The sequence below is a fragment of the Diceros bicornis genome, chromosome 14 (assembly GCF_020826845.1).
Source record: "Diceros bicornis minor isolate mBicDic1 chromosome 14, mDicBic1.mat.cur, whole genome shotgun sequence".
NCBI lineage: Eukaryota > Metazoa > Chordata > Mammalia > Perissodactyla > Rhinocerotidae > Diceros > Diceros bicornis.
Window position 1 is genome coordinate 3,145,389 of NC_080753.1, and position 23,484 is coordinate 3,168,872.

General features: G+C 37.4%; 1 protein-coding gene across 1 annotated transcript in view; it reads right to left on the reverse strand.

The window, feature by feature from the left end:
- Positions 1-23,484, reverse strand: part of ADGRB3 (adhesion G protein-coupled receptor B3) — a 661,473-nt gene that overhangs the window by 26,409 nt on the left and 611,580 nt on the right. Inside the window, exons 25-29 of the mRNA XM_058554075.1 lie at positions 19,446-19,544; positions 18,954-19,125; positions 8,698-8,793; positions 7,243-7,282; positions 1,456-2,099 (exon numbers count right to left, since the gene is read on the reverse strand). Coding sequence (XP_058410058.1) covers positions 1,456-2,099; positions 7,243-7,282; positions 8,698-8,793; positions 18,954-19,125; positions 19,446-19,544 — 1,051 coding nt within the window. The remainder of the gene's footprint in view (positions 1-1,455; positions 2,100-7,242; positions 7,283-8,697; positions 8,794-18,953; positions 19,126-19,445; positions 19,545-23,484) is intronic.

Consider the following 23,484-nt stretch of genomic DNA (forward strand, 5'->3'; position numbering starts at 1 on the left):
AGTTTGTGCCTATGTGGTCATTATTGTGGTAGACCTGCTAGTCTCTGGGATACGCAAGTTAGAAGTAGAGAAACAGTCGCTCTTCTGCTAATTCAGAATGGTGGAATGCTTTAGTCTGGAGGGAGCTCCAGCCACTCTGGGGTAAACTTGGCCTTACTGCCTCTATCCTTATCCCTTTGGTTCTGAGGAATGATTCTCCGCAGAAACCTTCTTCCATTTAAGATTGATCTAGAATTTAGGAATTTATTATAGATCCCATCAACATTCCCATTTTGGTCTAGAATTTCCTAGATCCGGTTGGAAAAACCTCAAAATTACACCACTTACCAAGTTATTCCAACCTCTCAGGATCTCTCGTTGTTTTGACCTAGCACAAGGCATGACTTTGTGGGGAGAAGAGAGGGACAATTCCTCTGGGCACTTTTGAAGACTAGAACATATGATTATCAGCATACTTCTGATGGAAAGGGTAGGCAACCAATTATAGTGTCTTCCTCTAAAGAGTGTCTTATGAAATAATCTTATATTAAAACAATTGGCAATACATATAAAAGAATGCAAGTTTTGCCTTGTATACTGAACATACGCAATATATCAGCAGTGGGTTTACCGCAAAATTTCAAGGTAAAGTCACATACAAAACAGTAACATGATGTATATCAATAGAAAATAAGATATTATATTCCCTACATCTTGCTTGGTTACTTTTAGTACAATATGAATGATATTAATAGCTGTTGACTACCCTCTACTTCACTTCATGGTAGAAAAGAAGCTGAGAGGAGTTTGCTCTTTTACAAAAGCCATGTGGTTGGGCCTCAGAGTCCTGATTCTTAACCTGCTCAATTTACACCCCTCCTGAGGGTTCATAATTTAAGACCAAAAACTTTAGCGGTCATCATTCTGTAAGAGCTAAGAGCAAAACATTTACTCTGAAAGATATCGATCTAATGTACTAATAGAGTTTATAATCAGTATAATGGTAGACTTCATAGAAACATTCCAATTTTGTAATTTTTAACAGCTGCGCTCACATAGAACATCTAGATCTTGGTTTAAATTTGTAATGCTATCCAGAAACTACTTTAACCAACAAAAGGACCTCTGGTACCTAAGAATCATGAAGAGGATCTTCGGTTTTGTTCTTTACGAATGCTCTACTTGGTTCCCATTATGACAGAATTATGACAGAATTATTATTAAAAAGACAGTTATCTTTTTAAATATAGAGGCTCCTCTTTAAAAATACGATCTTGAGAAAGGGGATTCTGATGTACTACTGAAAAAACCTATGCCCAGAATCTTAATCCCAACCTGGCAAAAATTCTTGTATGATACATAACTGCAAAAGCTAACATGACTCTTCTCCCTCGCTCCAGTGTCACGTGAATCAATCGATCTATCTATCTGTATATGTATTTCAAATATCAAGGAAAGGTTTATTCTACTGCTTACCTCTAATGAACTCATTGATATCGTTGATCCAGTTTCGCTTCTTGATAGTCCTGCATTATCATCCAACTCGGAAGCCATGAAATTCTTCACAGCTGTGCGAGGCTCAAAGGGCAAATTCTGCATATGTTCCTGGGGTGCGAGGTGCTGATCTAAGTTCATATTGAACTGGTCCATTACAGGGGGATTCATGTTGAATTCAGGATTCACTTTATAGTGCAATAGCCTTTCATGTGGCAAGGTTTCCATGCCAATATTCATTTTGCTTTCCTCCTTCATTGACGGCTGGGTATTTACAGAACTTCTGGGCATCACAATATAGTCACTTTCCATGATTCTTTCTTGAGGATGGACTATGTCCATATCAGCCCCTCTCAAGTTGTCATCTGTACATAAGTACACGGTTCTCCGCAATTCACTATTCTCTTTTTTCAAACATTGATTGCCCAGCTCGTTCATACTCATGGGCATGTGCAGACCCGTGGGTTGCTGGATGATGACTTTGGAAATGACATTTCCAGGCAATGTTGAATAGCTTAGCCCTTCAGGGTTTGTTCCCTTTTCTTCTTCTTCATCATTTAGAGAAATCCTAGAGAGTGTTCCTGTTATCGTTGCTGCTCGGCAAGGACCAATATCTTTATGAAGAACTGTGAAGCAGGATATAAAAATTCATAAAAGAAAGTTAATATGTTTTTATGTTTTCATTATTGTATTCTGTTGTCTCTCTGCCAAATTCCTTAATGTAATAAAAATAATATTTTGAAGAATTACATATCTGTTTGTACATGGTCCAGATTACTCAATCACTCTTTATTGATACTGATATGCTCTCATAGATCTCAGGGAGCCCACAGCTAAAACATATATGAAAGTTAAAAGTTTCAGTGCCCTATCCTTAAATAACTCTGCATAACTTTTCAGGGGAAAGGCAGATTACCAGAGAAGTTTTCTGCATTAATTTACTGCAAAGAGTTTGAAGAATTACAGATATATTCACATAAAGTTGATATTTTCTTGAAGGCTTTTCCCTAAAGTATTTTAGAAGTTTTCTCATTAAAACACTGTTTGAAAGAGGTAATCAATGAGAATTTCATCCTATTGCATTGGAAATCTCTCCAAAAATTATGCATGTTGAAAACTAATGAGCATTTATCTATGAAGTCCATATGGTCAAGGCAGATACAGGGTTCAAAAGCCTTTGTCAACTTCAGTTCCATGTAGGAAAAGAAAGGAATTTTTTTTCAAGATCAATCCATATGCTCGAATGCCCTTGAGGGGGTATTAAAATCACCAGCTGATGTTAAGCAGAAAAAAACTGTATGGGCCTCTGAAACCTCCATTCTATTTTAAGCCTGAAAAATAATGACTTCTTAGAAAAATTAAAAATGCATGACAACTTGTAGTAAGAGAGGGAACAAAATGAAAACATAAACATAAACCAAACCAAACCGAGCAAACCAACCAAAGAGTTTAGAATTCTTTATTGAAACACTTTAGTTTTTTCTTTTTTTTTTGCCTCTACATAATATTACCCATATTTTATGGGTAATAGAGGCAGAATGACTCAAAGCATGCTTAGTTGTGAACAACTGTCAGATTTGAGGTAGGAAAGAATGAAATTCTGAAGAAACAATGTTGGTAATTTTGGTATTGAAAGCACAGAACAGCACTGTGTACAAGTTGGCTCACCATGGGCCCCGAATGCAGCCCTTTCTACAAAGCAGAGTGGCTGCCAAGGGAAACTTCATTAGGCAGAGATAACTGTAAAATATTTGGTTTATTGTCTCCTCATGAGAAGTTTCAGATATGTTGAATTCACCCATTATTATCCGGTTTTCAAATAGCATCATAATTATTATGCATTAAAACAGAGGTTGAAAAATTGAAGATTCTGAATGTCTTTCCCTATTACCAAGAAGAGAAGCCTTCAAAATTACTTTAAAACAGGCATCGTATATGTAATACTTTTTATCTTCAGAGATACTGTATTTAATTATTGTATTAGGTCTCTTTATTTCAGACACCAAAACTCATGTTAAATCTACAACTACATATTTTTTTATTAATCCATAATTTGGTTGTGACTTTTTATATTTAACTATTGTATTAAAAAGTAGAATAATCAGTTTAAAAAAGTTATTTCCATGGGGCCGGCCCGGTGGCGCAAGCAGTTAAGTGCGCACGCTCGGCTGCGGCGGCCCGGGGTTCGCTGGTTTGGATCCTTGGTGCACACCAACGCACTGCTTGTCGAGCCATGCTGTGGCGGCATCCCATATAAAGTAGAGGAAGATGGGCATGGATGTTAGCCCAGGGCCAGTCTTCCTCAGCAAAAAAAAAAAAAAAAAGAGGAGGATTGGCAGATGTTAGCTCAGGGCTGATCTTCCTCACAAAAAAAAAAAAATAGTTATTTCCCAACCTCTTAAAATAATAGATAGGTAACGAATTGTGGTCGCCAGGAACAATTTACATGAAAATATTAAGGGAGAAAGTATGTTAAATTAATAGATTTAGTCATATTCATAAACAAAATACTTAAAAAAACCTCCAAATTCAGGAAGAATATTTTTTTTTTTTTTTTTTTTTGTGAGGAGATCAGCCCTGAGCTAACATCCGCCAATCCTCCTCTTTCTTTGCTGAAGAAGACGGCCCTGGGCTAACATCGGTGCCTATCTTCCTCCACTTTATATGGGACGCCGCCACAGCATGGCTTACCAAGCAGTGCGTCGGTGCGCGCCCGGGATCCGAACCAGCGAACCCCGGGCCGCCGCAGCGGAGCGCGCGCACTTAACCGCTTGCGCCACCGGGCCGGCCCCTCAGGAAGAATATTTTTAATCCTTAACTTTATGCAAAAATTAATCCAAAATTTATATAGCAGTACAATTTAAAGACTAGTTATGGGAGCCTATCATATTACATTAAGGAAAAATAAATAATTTTATACTTTTATGAATATATTGTAAACCATAAAGAAAATCTCGGTACTGAATATTGATTTCATAATCTGCATTTGTATGATACATTTGGTTTTGTATAAATGTCATGTGATTTATAGTTATAGTCAGCACATTTTTATCAATTGATACAGCTATCTTTACTGAAAATTTATATATCTTAAATATTTGGGGAAAGATAATTCTTCTTATGAAGTAATGTCTACTCTATATAAGAGATATCTCTGTCTCAGACTTGCTTAAAGTAGATATCCAAGTTTTGAATATACAACAGAAACAAATCCACACCACCTACACATCCAAACATGGTGTCAAAGTGATGGGGCTTTTGAGAGAAATTAATCAAGTTGTGAAAGGCAAAATGTAAACAAAAACAAAACAAAACAAAAATCCCTGGAATATTTTGCATAATCAGACATATACTCCACCCTTTGGGAAAGCAAATTTCAACCAAATTTGGAGAAAGATTATTCAGAGTCCGTGAATTGAGACTTTAAAATTGAATATACCTCAACAGGGACAGAAATCTCTAGAAAAAATCAAAAAATCAGAGGCAAGCTCCTGATGAACTCAGCTATAAAGGGCACATCCAGAAAATGAAAACATTAAAAAAATTTTTTTTCTAATAAAATAATGGTACTGGCCTGTATTAGGAATATTAAATCCCAGAGTGCAGTGAAGTCTGGGGAAAACGGGTCATTTAACAAAAGAGAATTCTCGAGATGAATACTGAAGGGGTGAGGCCAGAGCCTGGGGAGGATGGTCTACACAGCACTTCTCCAGCTTCAGCTTGCATCGGAATCACTTGGATAGCTTGTGAAAACACTGATTACTGAACCCCACCCCGCAGCAGGTCTGGGGCAGGGCCTGAAAGCTGGTTCTCTAAAAAGTCCCAGGTGATGCTAACATGCTGGTCTGGGGACCACACTTGACAACCACTGGTTTCACGTTAACAGCTGTTAAAGAAAAGACAAACTGTCTGCTTCTGTTTCACTTCCCTACCAAGGAGAACTGTAATACAGCAAACAAGGCTGAAAGGAAACTAAACTGAAGATTAAAAAATAGGAATTAAATGAACACCTAATTATTTTAAATAAATTCCGGCTTCTGGACCCAGAAAAATCACATTCCACCTTGGAACACAGAGGTGGAACCTGGCACCATGGCCAACCATCTCTGAGAAATGATGGAAAGTGGGTGAGCAAGGGAAAATATTTTATCAATTTCCCAAATAAGGAAATGGTAGACTTTGGAAACAAACACTCGTGAGATGTGTCTTAGCAATAATTTGTCAGACAGTAAACGGGAAAGGGTGATTCCTAATAGCCTGCTTACGCAGGTCCCTGTGGGTTGTCAAGTCACAACAGCGACTCTAATGCTCTGCTAGGACCACTCGACATGGAGAGTTCTGAGTGAACTCAGGAATGAGAATATGAGATGAGTCTCTCATATTCTTGTGATTACGACAACTCTGCGATCTCAGACTCTGCATAGATGTTTCATGGTTATGAGTTGAATCTGAAAACTGCACGTAAAGAGAGTCTGTATCGGACGGGGGGGGCCCTTACTGCACACAGCAGCTTTCCACACTCAGTCTTATTCCATTTAACTACTTTATTGACAGTTTGGGTCAAGATTTAGAAGGTATTCTTATCAAACTGTCAATGGCCAAACAATTCCAAATGGATAGAATACTAACCTGAAACTAGTACGATAATAGTAAATAATATAAATGCAAAGGCCAGATTTGTCTTAAAGGAAAAAAACCTCAGAACCTTCCCATAATTGCAGACTGGGAGAATCCTGTCAGTTACTACAGAAAGTCAGGGATTTTAGAAGACAACAAGTTGACACTAGTATTGTACCAGTGGCTATGAGATCAGACACAAACGTACATAGCATTTATATAAGGAAAGAGCCAACTGTGGTAAATGCTGGATAAGTATGTATATGTTTGGGCATAATAATTTAAAATTATTGACAAATTGGAGGCTACGTGGGACACCGTGCCTCCTGGGAGAACACCATGAGGAACAAACGAGGAACCATGGTTTGTCTAGTCTGGAAGAAAGACTTGAACGGGGCTAAATATTTGCTTTTAAACATTTGGATATTTAGATGAAGTAGATATCTACTGAAATTCTAGAAGGCAGCACTAAAGCCAACAAATAAAGGGTAAAATAAGATATATTTTGTCCCAACATAAAGGAGCATTTTCAACAACTGGAATTATCCAAAAGATGAAACATGTAGTTTCCTTTAAAACTCTCGAGTCATCTACTTTTGGTGAGATTCGGCCACAGGCTGGAGGACAACCATCAGGGACACAGCCATGGCTCCTATGACTCTAAGGCAGGATGTGCTGCGTTGTTTCTCCTGGTGCCCTCTGAAAATGTAACAACAACAAGAGCAGCTATGATACACACACACACACCACACACACACACAATGGTATTTCATCCTTACAATAACTCATCTTCCATAAACGATGAAACTGAGGCACGGAGAGGCTAAGTTGGCTGGCCTTACACTTGACAACCAGTAATTGGTGGAACAGTCACCCGTGGAATGGGAGGCTTATGTTTCCAAGCCAGTGCTTTTCTGCTGCCATGGTGCTCCCAATTAACCACTCTTAGTTTCTCTCTCATTCCTCATTCATTCTCTTTCTCTCATTACCTCCCACTCCCCCACATTCAGCTATTACAATGCTTCCATTTGAAAGAGTCTATTTATTCACCCACACAAATATGTGATGTGTAAACCATAGCATTTTCTTTAAAATCAAAATCTATAAAAATGTTTTAATTTTTATATATTTTCAAAATCCAAATATTCTTACCTGATCGACAAGCAATGTCTACATCCTTTTCAAAGTCTGTCTGTAACAAGAAATAATAAGGCATAGAATCATCATTTAATGAAGATCTCAAGTGACTTTTACTAACCAGATGATCTGAAGTTTGCAGATATGTGACTAGGCAGTACCAGGTTATTGTTTCGTGCAAAGGAAGTTTCTCAAGGAACAATCAAATTGTTCTCAAGAGTATTTCCTAGAGACCAAATGTTGAATAAAATTAATGGAAACATGGCATACAATTTTGATAAGGCAATACAATACCCCGCGTCATCTTCAGTAAGGAGATTAACATGATATATAAAAGGACAGAATTTTAAGGCAGTTTCTTAAACTATAATAAAAGATTAGAATGCGTGTTATTATGAAGATAATTAAGTAAATGTCTTTTTTATTTATATTTTTAATCATTCACTTTGAATATATTGTTTGTAATGTAATATCTTATAATACGGCTTTGTCAAACCCTCATTGTCAAACTAGGCTCTTCTAATGATCCATTTTCTCTCAAACGTGACAAAAAGCTTTCAGGTTTAGGAATTAAAACGGAAGATTAGACAATACTAATCTAGCCTAGAACCTCCTAGAGTTTAGTTCTATCCTCATATTTTCCCCAAACTTTTATTTTAAACAAATTAGTTATTTTTTTAATGGTAAAATTAAATTAGCCCATTTTAATCAATATTCTAAATATCACGATATTCAAGTTTTTATCTATTTTTTTAAATAAGGAATTAATTATTCCTTCTCAAGTCTTAGTTACCACTATATCATTTAGACTATTTTTATGTTGCCTAATCCAAAAACATTAATAATAAATCAAATATGTTATAAAAAGAATCTGTATTTAAGCCCTGATTTTGAAGACATAGTCTAGATCTTATCTCATTTCTAAAATATACCAAAGTGGTTATGTGTAAGGTACCCCTTAATCGCAATGTGAGTCAGAGCTCGTGTACAATCACAACTTTCCCTGGAAGCCTGGCTGTCCCTGTGCTTCAGGCAGTGTTCTCATCTTAGCATGATGCTGATTTCATTGGTCTGGGGTGCGGCTCCTCTGATGATCCTCATGTGCAACCAAGGCTGAGAACCACTGCTTCAAGACTCGAAGTGTAGATCCATAGCATTCTGATCGGTAAACAAAGGTGATCCCATGGACAAATTGCTATCCCTAATTCTTGGCAACGATAAGAATACTCTCTGGTGTTGCAGAGCAGTCCCGCACTCAGCACACCAGGGGGCCACTGACAGATCCTGGACTTCTAAGCAATCCAGATAGCATAGTTATCTGGTACCAGAGTTCTAAGTCTGTTAATGAACTAAAGTCAAGTCACTCAAAATGGAACTTTGAACTGAACTATCTTACTAACAAGAATATTTGTTTATTCTCTTGAGAAATCATGATTTAATCAATACTCAGAGGGAAAATAAAAGACTCACCATGATCTGAGCATGCCCATTGGGAAAAGAACTTGAAGAATCAGCATTGATTGGGTCCTGACAGTTTCTCAATCGGCATCTAAACGCATCCTGAACCTGTGTAAAAAATGACAAACATTAATTTTCTTCTCTCTTGGTAACGACCAGATAGTGTCTATATTGGCAATCAACTGAGAAAGCGGTTATCATGGTTTTTATGATCTAATACCCATTTTGTTTACTTCTTAATACACATACTGGTGTACCTGGACTCTGCTGTATGCCAAAGAATTTCATCCTTTGCCATAATCTATAGAGGGATGTGCTGGGAACTCCTCAGCTATCAAAATGGCTATGCCTGGCTCAACACAGTAATTCTCGCCAGAGGGTGGATTTTTTTCCACTGTTACAAACAATAGGTGTGTCTTTCAAAGGGCATTTACTATTTGGTATGGGATAATCTTCATAACAGCTTTAAACATTGTGAAAAATGAGATTATTCAATGATCTTTCGACTAGAATTGATTTGGAATTTTCCCTCTATGTCTCATGTAAGGCATCATATTGAGGAGACTATTTCTTGTTTCCCTTGAAGTACCATGTGCCCTGATCTAAAAACAAAACACAATGAAACAAAAATTTTAAAAAAGGCTCTGGTTCTGGTTGATTGTCTTGGGAAGAAAAAAAATGTCACTCAGCAAAGCCAAACTTCCTTAATATCCATTCACAACTAGATTCTGAGTAAAGAACAAACAGATCACAAGGAAACTTGAAGAACCTTAAATCCTTTATTGAACAAGTGAATAAACATGAATAGATGAACAGCAAACACAGAAACCAATCCGTAGTTATTCTGATCCTATGAAGCATCAGCATGTCCTTTCCACTTCCTGGGGCTCATTAGCTCCTAACGAGCTGTTGATAGACATCCTCACAAGTAGCTTCTTATCTCAGTCAATGGCAAGGTCATTTTACTAATATTTTGTTTCTCTGACTTCACATTATTGATATTCTCCTTCTCATTTATTATAATCTGTTTTATTGGGTTAAAAACAAAGCACCGATGAGGTGGCACTTCCCCTACTTACTGAAGCACCATTGTAGCGACTATAGAGGTGAACATGTACCAACCTTCACCTTTGAGAAGCACTGATAGAAAAGATCCGGTCACTGCTGTGTTGTGACATACGGGCAGTGTATGTGTTGGCCAGAAAAAAACAGAGCCTATTAAGTTGTTTTTGGCTTCTCTCGTCCACAAGTCATTAGCAGCCTCCTTCCAAAATGGCAAGATTTGGAAAGTGACGTGGGGTTTAGCCGCCACCACGAGTCCTGGCCAACCAGTTCAATACCGAGACCTCCATCCACCTCTATTTCTCCACCTCAGTTTCTAATCCTGGTGAGGCGACTCCTGCAGCTGTGAATCAAGGGAGTGGGGAAGGACCCAGGGCTCTCTGACCTCTCTTCCATGCTCTGAATCTAATATTTCTAAATCTGGGATTTCCTGGAAAAAAAAGAACGAGGAGTTGCCTGATATAACTGAGCAAGGTAATTTCTTATTTCCTCCTTCAAACACAGCAGTAAAAGCACAGGCTCGGTGAAATCTAGTCTGATCATCTTTTCCTGAAGAACTGGGTGAATATGTAGAACTAAATCATCCAGCTTCTACCTGGAAGGAGACGACGTGAACAAAGGTAGATTCTTCAGAGGGGAAGGCTTTCACGCTCCCCCTTTTCAGATTAAGAAGTAATAGCTATAGGTCATAAAATGATACATTAATAATCGAAAATTGGTAATGAGTCTGGTGTTTGCCAGAAGATGACTGTTTCTGCTACACAGAAGTCTGCCTGGGGGAAACCACCAAGAAAGTCTATTCATTCTTAGAAAAAAACCTAAGAACTAATGTGAGAAAAATAGGTACTAATAGCTGCTAATTTCAGTTTGTGCCCCAAGGCAACTGTTAAAGAAGCACAATTTATAAAGGAAGATAAATAATATGTTGGAAATGTTGCCTTCCAGGAGCTTGTCACATGAAGATTATTTTCAAATCTATTTCTAAATACTAGCATATATAAAATATGAACAGTGGCACTTGGTAATACCAAACATTAATTTAACTGGTCCTCGCCAACCACTCTCTGTTTTCAGACCTTCAGCGTGTAGCTGTCAAGGATATTTCTGTCTGACAATGAAATATGGAAAAGCAACTTCTGTAAGTTTCTCTTCAAAATCCACTATCTGATCCCTTGAAGGAGATATAAAAGAAATCTAACTCCTTTTCCTAACACACACACATACACACACAAAATCAATACCTTAAACTATCAAACTTACAAACATGACAGTGGATTAAAGGCAGTTCTACACAGGAGAATGATGTCAGCTTCGTGAATCAGTCAAGACTTTTCAGAAGAAATGTAAAACAGAAAAGCATAAAAGTTCAACAGCAAATTCAAGGTCATCTTAATGGTCACATAAATGCCATAATTTAAGTGTTAGATTCTCTGACACTTTTAGTGCCTCTGTTACTTCTAATTCATAAAGATTCGCAGGAGAAATTCCACTTAATTCCAAATGCTCTGTTTGATTTTTTTAAATCTTAAAAATACTTTCAGGTAATCTAGATGAATTAGCCTTAAATATTTGTCCAACACTGTCAGGGAAGAGTGATTACACTAGATTTCACACCGCATCTTCCTCATGACGGAAAAGGGCGTTCCAGGCAAGGCAGTGCCTGGAAAACGCATCTGCAGCTATCCGGAAACATTTTGATAATGAATTGACTTTTCTATCAGGTAAGCGAAGAAACTTTTATCTTCCATGAATCATTGTGAATCATACTGATGGAGATAAGTAGAATTTTTAAAAGAGAAAGTCTACAAAGATCTTAACGCCAGACAAGGAGAAGCATAAAATATAACAAACAAACAAAAGACACAATCTAGATCTGCCTATCCCATCCTGAAATTAAAATCTTGTGTGCCAATAGTCACATATACAATGCTGGACAATAATAGTCTTGGTGTTTTTCTTGCCTTGTGATTAAGACTGAAGAAAAATAATTGTTAGAAGATTCAAATATTTATTATTTAAACTCTTTAAGCCAACTTACTATTTGTGGAAAACAAGTCACTTATTTTAGGTAACAATTTAAAATTTATACTTAGACATTAAAATCGTTGTAACTGAGTTCTTGCAATACTATCATTTTCTAAACTTAGGTAAGACCAGTAAATGCAATTTTTGAATAAACCTGTCTAGAATAATTACTTAACATAAATTATGGCACAGTTAAAATCTAGACTTCAAAATTTCCTGTTAATACTCCTCTGTTTTTTACCTTAATTTCACCTTAATTGACAGCCACAGAGAGAGTTAAAAAGTATGGGGATATGTAAATAGCCTTGGAATATTTGGGTGCCTTTAAGGAAATCTGATGTCATGTTGTGAAACGAAGAAAAGAATGGCAAGAAACATCTTCAAAAATAAGGTGAGATGAAAAGAGTAAGCAATCAAGGTTGTTTTCTAAAAGTATCCAACTGGCACCATCAAAGTTATCCTGACTAGTTCCTGCTGGGGGCTGATCTAAAAATTCCTGAAAGAGCTATGAGCCTTTTACTGTGGGTGGATTCCTGGATGCCACAGGAGTTCAAAGAGGTTTGCGGGTGTGTCACGCTCCTGTCTCTCTCTTATGGGGCAGCAGTGCGGTTCGTTCAGCAGCAGCGAGCCCAGAGCCGGCTTCTCGGTAGGTCCTCGCTCTGGAGGCAGCTGGCAGTGTCCCCGGGAAAATCCGTGCCAGATTTGGAGATTGCTGGGGAAGAGCACCGAGCAAGGTTTGGCAGCATTGCGCTTTAGAAAAACCTCGCAGGACGGAGCTGCGCTGTTTGAAACAGGAACAGTTTCTAGACCCCAAATCTTCACCTTTTCAGAAGACAGCTTTACCTGAAGTTACTCTTCTCGACTTCCTATTCCAGAGGATCATTTGAAGCCAAGAAAAGAAAAAAAGTTACATTCTTGAAATTATTTGAGATTGTTAGCTGGAGGGGAGAAGACTTATGTGTTTCGTTTTTCTGAATCTAATGTCTACTATTGTGTTTGATTCATATTTGAACAAATGGCTTAGGTCTTTTTAATCATATTAAATTTCATATAATTTATTCATTAAATGAATGAGTAAGGTTTTTCTCAATTTCATGTGTATTATTCCAATTGACATAAGCAACTTCACATTATTAAAATATTACCTGACTTCTCTGATAGCAAAGGAAATACAAATGTTTGCCATTTGCTATGCATTGAAGGAAAAACATGGACTTCAGTCTCAAATTTCAGTCCTAATGACTTTCTGTTAGAAATCTCTAACTGCTAAAGGATCTATCACTTAATCTCAAAATTGTTGTAGCTTTTTACCTTTTCTGTATCAGTGTTGAGGGTCACATAAGATTCCCTAAACAACATTTCACTTATATGATCTGAAACAACGTAACAGCATTTCTTCAGCATGCAAATGAGAAAAGAAAGAGAGGGAGATTACACGCCAGACACCGCCGTCGTCACCTTCACAGGAGAGACTTCATTTTAGCCTCATGCCATCCACTCGAGGTAGAAAATAAAAACTTAATTCATGACCTCTTATTTCTTATATTTATTTTAAATCTCGATTCCAGACATATTTAGATTCCTGTCACCAGTTTAACAATGTTGCAAAGCAGGACCCAGGGGGTCTGGAAGGAGAGGGAGGTGAGCTCTGCCTGTCCATTCGGCCAGGTACTCAGAGGAATTCTGAGTAACAGCCAGCCACGGTTGGACACAACCTGGCAGACATGCCAGAGTTTGCCTATCTCTGCTGTGAACTCTCTGGGTCTCAGTTGGTCCACTGATGCCATCTTACATCTGATTTTATGCTCTTGTTAAGCTCCTAAGCCTCTGCATGGACTTGGAGAACTACATGTGCAAAATAAGACTGACGCAAATATTCATGATATAGTTGCAGTTATGCTTATATCAGGAAAGCCTAATCTGCAAGGAGAGGTAGGATTTACATTCCCCTACCTAAGAAATGGGGTGACTCTTTGGTAAAGGGAGGTTGGTGATTTCTGGGAAAAAGTATGCAGGAATATAAGCGTATCACCCTTGCGTGTGCCATCTCCCTGTTGCTGGATAAGGGCAGTCTCTGTGCTCCCCACTCTCTGTTCTGATAAAATCCAGCTGTATTGCTGTATCTTTAGCCCTTCTCCCATTTTATTAAAAACAAAACAAACAAAAAATTTTCAGATGCGTTTCTTTTTGAACCTTCACTTCAGCCTGACAAAGATAAAGCTCTTAGCAACCCACACCCCTCGCCCTTTTCCTTCTTGAATCCTTGTCCTTCTTGAGCAAGCTAAAGATGTTAGGATCTCCCACCCTGGCCCACTCACTAACCCCAAAATCTAGTGAACTTTGTCCATGACACCACTCACAGTGGCTTCTTACGGTGGCCGCTGAGCACCCCAATGAGAAAGCTCTAAAACATCACTTAATTAATGTTATGCCCTCAAAAGTCGTCAGTTTTGTCTTTATCCTGGTGCTACAGTTACAGCCATGCAAAAAACAAAAACCACTCTGGTGTCCAGGATCACGTCACTTGCTTTATGCCTCCATGTGCCCCGGGTGGTCCCAGAGAAGACTGTACTCTCTGCTACTCACTCTAACTCCATTCCATGGAAACCGCATGCCCAATAACCTCGATCTTCCTCTACTTGAAACCTTGGCTTCCTTAATCCTCCAGCCTCATTTTCGCCTCGGAAACCAGTTAAGTTCTGAAGCTTCTATCACCCACTCCCTCGTCTTCAAAGACCAGCTGAAATCCTAGTCCTACCTTAAGGAAGGGCACGGAGCCACACTTCCATGGTAATGAGTCAGACCCAACTTCCCTGTAAACAGTCAAGCACAGAGATCCATGCAGCTCTCCATATGAACCATATTATATGTCATATGACCTCTTTTCAAATTGCTGTCTAGTTATTTCACCACTGCGGGCTTCATTTATTTTTTAAAATCCTTTATTTGGGGAGAGTATTGACTTCATATTAGACAGGTAAGGATGCTTGTCTGTTTTATATATTCACTGTCATGTACTTATAAAGTATTTTGTTTACCTGTAGTCTTCATGGAAATATTAAAACTAACTTGGAAATTGGCAAAAAAAAAAAAAAAAAAGGTGGAGGGGAGTGAGAGAAAGGAAGAAAGGAAAATCTGTTCATGTTTATTTTAAGCATTTTGCTACAAAAATCCTTTCATGGGTTTGGGCGAAGATTCTGGGACCTCATCTGGTGCAGCCTGGCCCTCCTGCCAGAGCTGGGGCGGGGAGAGAAGAGCAGCTTGGCCCTCTTATGGATGCTACGGAACAGCTCAGGAGCCTTACCTACTGATACAACACAATTGTCCATTTAAGCACTGTCCTTTTCTCCTTCCATTTAGTGAAAGGGTTTTATTGTAGCTTATTTTGTATCACAATCTTGTTATTTTCCTCCTCTGACACCAAGCTGTAAGATTGTCTTAGAGCCAGGCACAGCCAGTGACAGGAGAGATGAGAAGAATGTGCAGCACCAAGAAAGCGGTTTCCTAGCAACAGCAACTATTTCCAAGGTTTCAGAACTCGTGTAGTTTGAATTTCCATAGCAATGTGGAGAATAGTAAATAGTAGATTTCGTTATGTGCTTAATGCAAATGAATTCTAATCAAGAAATGATGGATAAACAAAAGAGGCATTCGTATTTATTCTATTAGATTCTGTCTTATTATGTATCATACATATTAGCTTCCAAGATCTAGATTTTGTTGCTGAAAGTAATGTGTTGTGATAAATCAGATGGTGTAATTTTTTTTTTTTTACTTCTTATGCCCTCTTTTTATTTTCTCTTTTGTTAGAGGCATTTACATAAGCATTTCAAAAGAAAAAGGTGCCCAAGAGGAAGAAACTGTATTTTTAAGACTACAAATTTTATGAAATTTAAATATTAAGATGTCAGCTCTAGAGGTCACAATAAATTGTTAAGCAAATAAAAAAATTTGCTTTTTTTTTTTTAAAGTGGAATATAATTGAGTTGATAGTAGCAGTGATCATTTCTCCCTTCCCTCCTGACTTGAAATGATTTGGGTTTTAAAATTGGACCCAGTAAAAGCAAAGACACTTTTAAAATAAATTAAGCCCCATACACATCATGTTTAAAATGCCGCAGTTACAGTATTTCGTTTCTCTTCTCCTTCTGAAGCTGCAAGGCTCTATGCCTCCCCTATGGATACCCGCCTCCTTTACAGGAAGATTGAATAAGTAAATATGGGTGAAGCCCTTCAAATTCATACTGGAACAATCATTAAAGACTAAGAACAACCAAATTATGTTAGTGTGTATCAAAAATACATAGAAATAGAAATATGTATATCTGTATCCAGTCTCTCTCTAAACTGAAGGAAATATTTCTTACGTTGCTTATACATTTTTAAGAAAGAAAAATCCATACGAATTATCTTGAATTTTTATGAGAAAATATTTTAAAGTGAAAAAAGCAGTAAAGATGAAACTGTACTCCTAGGATCTCCTGTGGGATTATCGAGCACATTAACAGATGTGAGTCATTGCCCAATATTTTACAGGGAGCTCTCCAGTCCATTTGCACTGGTGCGTTTTTATGGAATGTTGTTCAAACAAGACACGGAGGCTACGGAAAAATGCTTCTATTTCTCCTGGACTGTGGTTAATGTTAGGAGAGTGTGACCACAGGTCACATGAGACACAGTCACCCCTAGCGTCAGGCAACATACATTAGACGGTCAAAAGAATTTTTGAAAACCCAATGAGGCCTCCGTATGACGTGGTCCTGGGGATTTGCAAAACCATGGAAAACCAAGTTCTTTTGGTTTCTCAGTAACAACTTTCTCAGAGGAATTCTGAAAGATACTTGCTCTATAACCGAAATCTGCTGTACTTATTTACAGCAATGTTATAGGGTATTTTTAAGGGTCAATGCAAAAATACTGGCTATGCTATTTTTCATTTCAGTATTGGAATGAGAGAGAGTTATGATACTTGGTTATTAATTTATCAGCTATAAAATTATTCAATTTGAACTAATCATTGAAAATGCAACAATAACAAGGCCAATATCCATAATTTTATTCCCCATTTATACAGAAAACATATATTTACAGATATCTATTTTAGCAGAAGCATTTATTATAGGATTTGATTTAATTACCCTCGAATCATGTTTTTGACAGTTATTAGTTCAATTAGCAAGTATGAAAGAGTTTTGACGGAAATGAATTTTTGTGCCAAATATTTTTCTTCATGTAAGCAGCAAAAATTTGATAATAAGCCATCAAAATATCTGTCACTTTAAAACCTGAATATTTTGATCATAGCCTACGGCTATCTAAAAAGCTTATTTCTCAAGAAAAAGACATAGGACATTTTCTTCTCTTTAACACCTACAGAATTAATATCTTCTGAAAACTGCATGCAGATATATCATGTATCTTGCTTAAAATCCACAACTGTTCATCCTTAATCACCAATCAAAAATACATCACGTGTCTACCCATTTAGAACAATTTTGTTACATAAACATATTAGAGATAGTATTAATACAGAAGAACCACAAGATAGTTATAGTTGGAGAAAAACATGGCCCTAAATAATTCAATTTCTTTTTAATTTTCACTTAACTTTGGTCTATAAAGCATTTGATACCTAGGAGATTTTTTTTCTTTTTTTCTTTTTTTTTTGGTGAGGAAGACTGGCCCTGAGCTAACATCTGTTGCCAATCTTCCTCTTTTTGTTTGAAGAAAATTGTCCCTGAGCTGACATCTGTGCTATGTTACATGTGGGTTGCCTCCACAGCATGGCTTGATCAGTGGTGTGTGGGTTCATGCCCGGAATTCGAACCACTCCCCCCATGCCCCAAACCCTGGGCTGCCAAAGCAGAGCTGGCGAACTTAACTACTACACCACCAGGCCAGGCCTGACACCTGGGAGATTTTTAACGCTGATACTCTAGGCAGAAATTTGTCATGAGGGAATAGTAAGGCTTGGCAACTTTGAGCTAAATCAGATTATTGAAAAGATGAAATAACCACCCCCCCATGCAATGTGAGGTCACTCTTCTTCTGTTTTCATTGTTTTGTATCATATAAGGTTCTGAGAATACACATGTGGGTTTATTGCTGACATCTGTATCATACTAAAGTAGCTCAGAAATACTGTTCTCCCCATCTGGTACATGAGGTAAAAATCTCTGGTTACCCTCACATATCACTGAAAACTATGTAGTGTGTACGCATATGCACGTGTCTTTTTACAATGTGTACATCGTAATAAAGTTCTCAAACAAGCAGAATGACACCGTAGACTGTTTTCTCAAAATTACGAGCATGGCACTGTGTCCTTGTGTGTTTTTGTTGCCCCACCATCCCCAGAGTAAATGCTAAAATGACTCATAAACCTTGTAAATACTGTGTCACTGCTTGCAAGCATGCAGAATAATTTTTGTGCCCGTTGGAAAACAATATTTTATCCCTAAACAGCTCAGGTCTGAAATCTATCACTGTTCTGGATGGATTTGGTGCAGGTTAGTGCTTCAACTCGTGAAGAATGACTTTTTCCCCCGCTCTGGGGACAACCTCAACCACGATCTGGAGAAATGCTAGGATTATAGATCTACAGTTCTTGGGGACAATTACCGCCTATCATGCTCCACTGTGTACATTTCTTTGTATTTTCTGAGCGTAAACATCCATATCAAAACCATTCATCTTTAGTAATCTTAATCACAATTCAGTATAGAGACAAAAGAGCTGCTCATTAATCTTCAACATTTCCCATCTAAAATGAAATTAGTTAAGTCTGAGGATATGCTGTGTGTAGACACGTGAGTTAGGGAACGGGTTTAAGACGTGTCACTGATTTACGTTTATGAACTGTACCCTCCCCTCTTATCCACACCTATGACTCCATCATAGCCTCCCTTGCATCTGCTCTCCAGGGCTCTTGGCCCCTGGGGCTGTGTTTTCCCTTGCATAGTGCCATCTATTTTAATTGTCACTTTCAGAGTCCAAGGAGCCCTCTTGGACCTTGCCTTAAAGCCTCCATTTAGCTTTGACTCCCAAACGATTGATTGCCTTTAGAGGAGACCAACTCTAATCCGAAGACGAAGATATTAAAATAAAAGGTCTTATTTGCTAACAAGCCAAATACTCTTCTAACCATCATTCCTCTCTGCCACAAGAAGGATATTTCTCACCTCTCTCCGAAGAATGCAGTGCACCATAACTATCACGAAGCCTTGCAGTGAATCAAACACGGCAAAAAGTATTTGAAACAATATGGAGCGTTTGTCTGTCATGGCCAGGACCGCAGACATCCACGTCAGAGCCAGAAGGGGCAGCACTACACAGGAGCTCCACAGAGACGCCCTGTTGACAGACAGAGAGAGCAACATTACGCAGCTGCATGTCACACCCCAGGTGATAACCAAACCCCCGTTCAACAAAGCATTCTGGTATGTGGCACCAAGGCCATTAACTTGGAAACCACAAAGCAGATAATATTCGATAGTTTTATTTATTTTTTTACAGACAATCCCACAATATTATAAAGGCAGATGCCAATTATAAATATTTAAGTATGCTCTTAGCTCTAATATTAGCAAACATGATTTTTTTTCCATCATAGCATTTTCTCACATGCACTGTAAAAGATTTGCAACAAGAAGATGTAAATGATTGGGACTAACATGGCGTTACTGGCGGTGGTGGCTGACAAAGCTGTGGTTGAAACTACTCCACACTTGGCACATTTGAGCGTCAAACCGCTATGAGGCTCGCTCATCTGACTGCAAACAAACAGAACACCCACAAAAAGAACAAAATATTGAATTGTCACCAAAAAAAAAGTTGCTACTGCAAGTTAGCTTTTAAATACAATTTCATGCAAAGAAGTATATTTATCAAAGATGAATATTGTACATCATTTTAAAGATGCATAATTTTTATAACATTTACCTTTTAATAAGATGGGCCTTTGTTGCATGTGAAGCATATTTCCACCATTTATACCATAAATGGCCCTTGTGTCTACAGATCAAAGTTGCCCAATACACTGAATTAAACATAAGCATGTGTTTGTGTAGACATACAGTGAAACCCTTTATTCAGACCCCTCCTAATCAAACATGTGAGGACTCCCAGCTTCAAAGATTTTTATTGTCATTTGCAGAAGGCACATAATATCAACTAAAACTTCTGAAATGTAAACACATATCTCAGAAGTCCAATATTGGCAGATACATATTTTAGGTCTTTAGTCATTTGTGGAAGATGTAGCCTTTATCTTAACATATTCAAATTTTAAAATTTCTTAGAGCATCAATGCATTGTCTACATTTTAGAATGATCTGAATATAGGGGCTGATGAAATTTGATGAAATATTAGTCAATAAAAAAGGGTAATAGTTTTCTGCTTTAATAAAACACATTCAACATAGTCATTAAGCTCAAACTAGTCTTTCTGGACATTTTGTGATAGACTCCAACCTAATAGCATTTAAATGGTCCATTCTAGTCTAGAAGATTTTGCAGGTAAATTCAGATTCAATCTACTATATCATAAAAGCAGTCACACTACATAGAAAAACTTTACACACATTTTGCTTTAGAAAAGAGTCCTTTGAAAATGGCTGGTTTATCAGAACATAATCCTTTTAGGAAAAACCAGAAAGAAATTACTTGAATCAAAATTCAAAGCATCTTGAAATAATTGTGGTATACTTCTCTTGTCCATCTCCATGTGGTGTTTACATCTAAAATATAAGTTTGCCCAGCAGGTTTTTAAAAAAATAATATTATAGTGGACTTGCAGTACCATGTGTATAATAAAAGTAGCAGAGAAAATCATAAGAGGCTCATAATTCAGAATGTCTGGTTTCTTTTAAAAAGTGCACGCATTTGGGAATAGTGCTTGGGTGATATAATAAATCTGAAAGCTACCAAGTAAGTAGATTGATCAGTAGACCCATGAGAAAAATCAACACATTCAGAGTTAGATGTTGGGGTGGGGAATATGATACTAAATCATTCCCTTTACTGATTCAACCCAGGCCATATGGACTAGCCATGTGTCCAAACTTTTCAAAATAATAAGTAACCAACAGTCTATCCAGTTTGGTTCATGAATGCCTCAATGGGTATGCCAATATGTTTGAAACTACTCTCAAAGAGTAACCAGACCAGTATTCTCCATTGTGGCTGTGCGTCAGCTGTATACACTCAAGCCCAAAGACTGTAATTTAATGGGACCCAGGCATCTGTATTTTGTAAAGCTCCATAGATTATCCTGATGAACGAGCAGGAATGAGCACCACTGTTCTAACTATTCATGTGAGTGTCTTCAATCTTGTTAAGTGTCACGAGATTAACATTAAAAAGGCATGGCTTAATCATTTATTGCTTCCTTCATCACAAAAGATAGGCTATTCGGTGTTTGTGCTTTGAACATGGATGTGGCTATCTTTCTGAAGTTAAGCGTGCTATGCCTCTAGGCTCTGAAACAAGATTGAAAAGCCAAAGATTACTAAAAAATAATTTTAGTACACAATATACGCAAGTATTTTACCCCTGAAAAACTGTAATTTGATCTAAGTATAGGTTTTTTCGGAAAATAAATTTTAAGCCAGTATTTGAAATGCTCATTTCTCTTTACTTGGGATTTATTTGCGACTCACTAAAAGGCCCACCTATACTTCCCTGAGTCAGAGCTAATGGTTGAAAACTATGCTTGATATTAACTGGTTGGCAAGTTTGGAATGCTGTGATTAGATGTGAATGGAGCAGAGGAAAGATGGGTTACCCAGAGAGATCTACTATTTTCCCCTAGTTTGTCTGACCACTACAGAAATTAATATAATAGGAAGAACACATGGATGCTAACTTGAGTTGCTGCAATGAAAAATAAAATCTTGTTTCTTTGTTATAAGGGCAATGCATTTATAAAACAAAACGTGCTAACAGTTAATAAAATTGAATTTCCCATAAGTTCAGATGTAACCAGAGCAGGAACACACACCATTTCATGCTCTCCCCAACTTACCCTGTCTACTCCTCCGGGGTCTGGAAGCCTACAGGTTCTCCTTCCCTTCCCAATTTTCTTTTTCTTTTCCTTAGAAATAAATTTTTTTGTCTGACTGGTTTATTGCTAATACTATAAAAAATTCTCTGAAAAAAAAATACCCCCTCCATTTGGAAGACTCTCATGAATTTGTACAAGATCCTGGTAGTCTCCTTAATTTCAGATAGATAAGATAAAGCAGTTTAAAATAGTAGATAAGAAAGTTCCATTGCAGAAAAAGAGAGAAAATGAAATATTCTCTTTGAGATGTTCTAAAAAGACACATGCCATTTTATCTTGTTTTCATTCTTTCCAGGTATCATTTTATATGTGTTGATATTTGCAATAAATCCTCCCTTGGTAAATATATTTTATGTATTAGAAAAATTTAATATAGTTTGGGTATTATAAAATTTGTCAAGGGAACTGGCCCAGTGCTGTAGCGGTTAAGTGCACGCGCTCCAGGCAGCAGCCCAGGGTTCGGATCCCAGGCACATACCAAGCACTGCTTGTCAAGCCATGGCGGTGTCCCATATAGAGTGGAGGAAGATGGGCACGGATGTTAGCCCAGGGCCAGTCTTCCTCAGCAAAAAGAGGAGGATTGGCAGATGTTAGCTCAGGGCTGATCTTCCTCACACACACACAAAAAAACAAAAACAAACACAAAAAAGTTGTTAAGCTATTGTATTATATATTAAATATTCATTCACTCATTTCTTTATAAATACTTATTGAGCATAAACTATATGCTTGGAAGTTTCTAATAACTGATTACCAAAAGAAGAGAGGGAACAAAGAAATAGAAAAAATGGGAGGAGGACCGTGTTGGTACCGTATTTGATCCTAAATAATAATGTTTCCAAAAAAACGCTTGATATAAATGTATATTCAAACAACCTTAAATGGTCAATATTTACAATTAGGGGGATCAATTTTTCAGTTAATCAATTAGCTTCTAGCTCAATGTTTCTTTAGTTAATTCTGATTATTTGTTCTTCACTGCAGTCCTTCTTCATTATTGTTCTCACTGCTTCTCTGTGAACTAAAATTAGCTTCAAACACTATTATCTTCTAAAAAATTTCCTTCAGTTACACTTGGGAATAGAGAGAAGATTTCAGTCTATAAATACTTAAGCTAAAATAGCACTTTATATTATAGAATTTTTTTTTTAAACCTACAGTAATTAATCTGTTAAGAGTTCCTTTCTGCTTTGGATGGTAACCAGCATTCTGCTTTTATAACATATATTAACAACGTTTCTATTTCTCCTGCAGTGGCCTTTGAACCAGAAAAACACTGATTCAGTTTTGCCAGTAAAACAGACGTAACTTCTAATCATACTTATAGAAATAGAGGATTTAAAATTAATATGTAGATTGAAGTGGATAATTTCTAAATTCATGTGACAATACTGTCATTTCTCCTAAACCTATGTTATCTCTTACAAAGAGCTATGTGAATCAAACTGGATATTACATATAAAATAATTAAATGAGAAAAAAATACTGACTGCAAATTTAATAAATCTTTAGCATTATACTCATTCCAATGACCCCATCTCTTTTTCTGGCCTCAGTGTCATGAATGATGGAGTCTCAGAGGCTTGATTGACAGAAGTCAGGGTCCTTTGGAAACAACCTGTCCAGCTTGGCTTCTTCATCTCACTCAT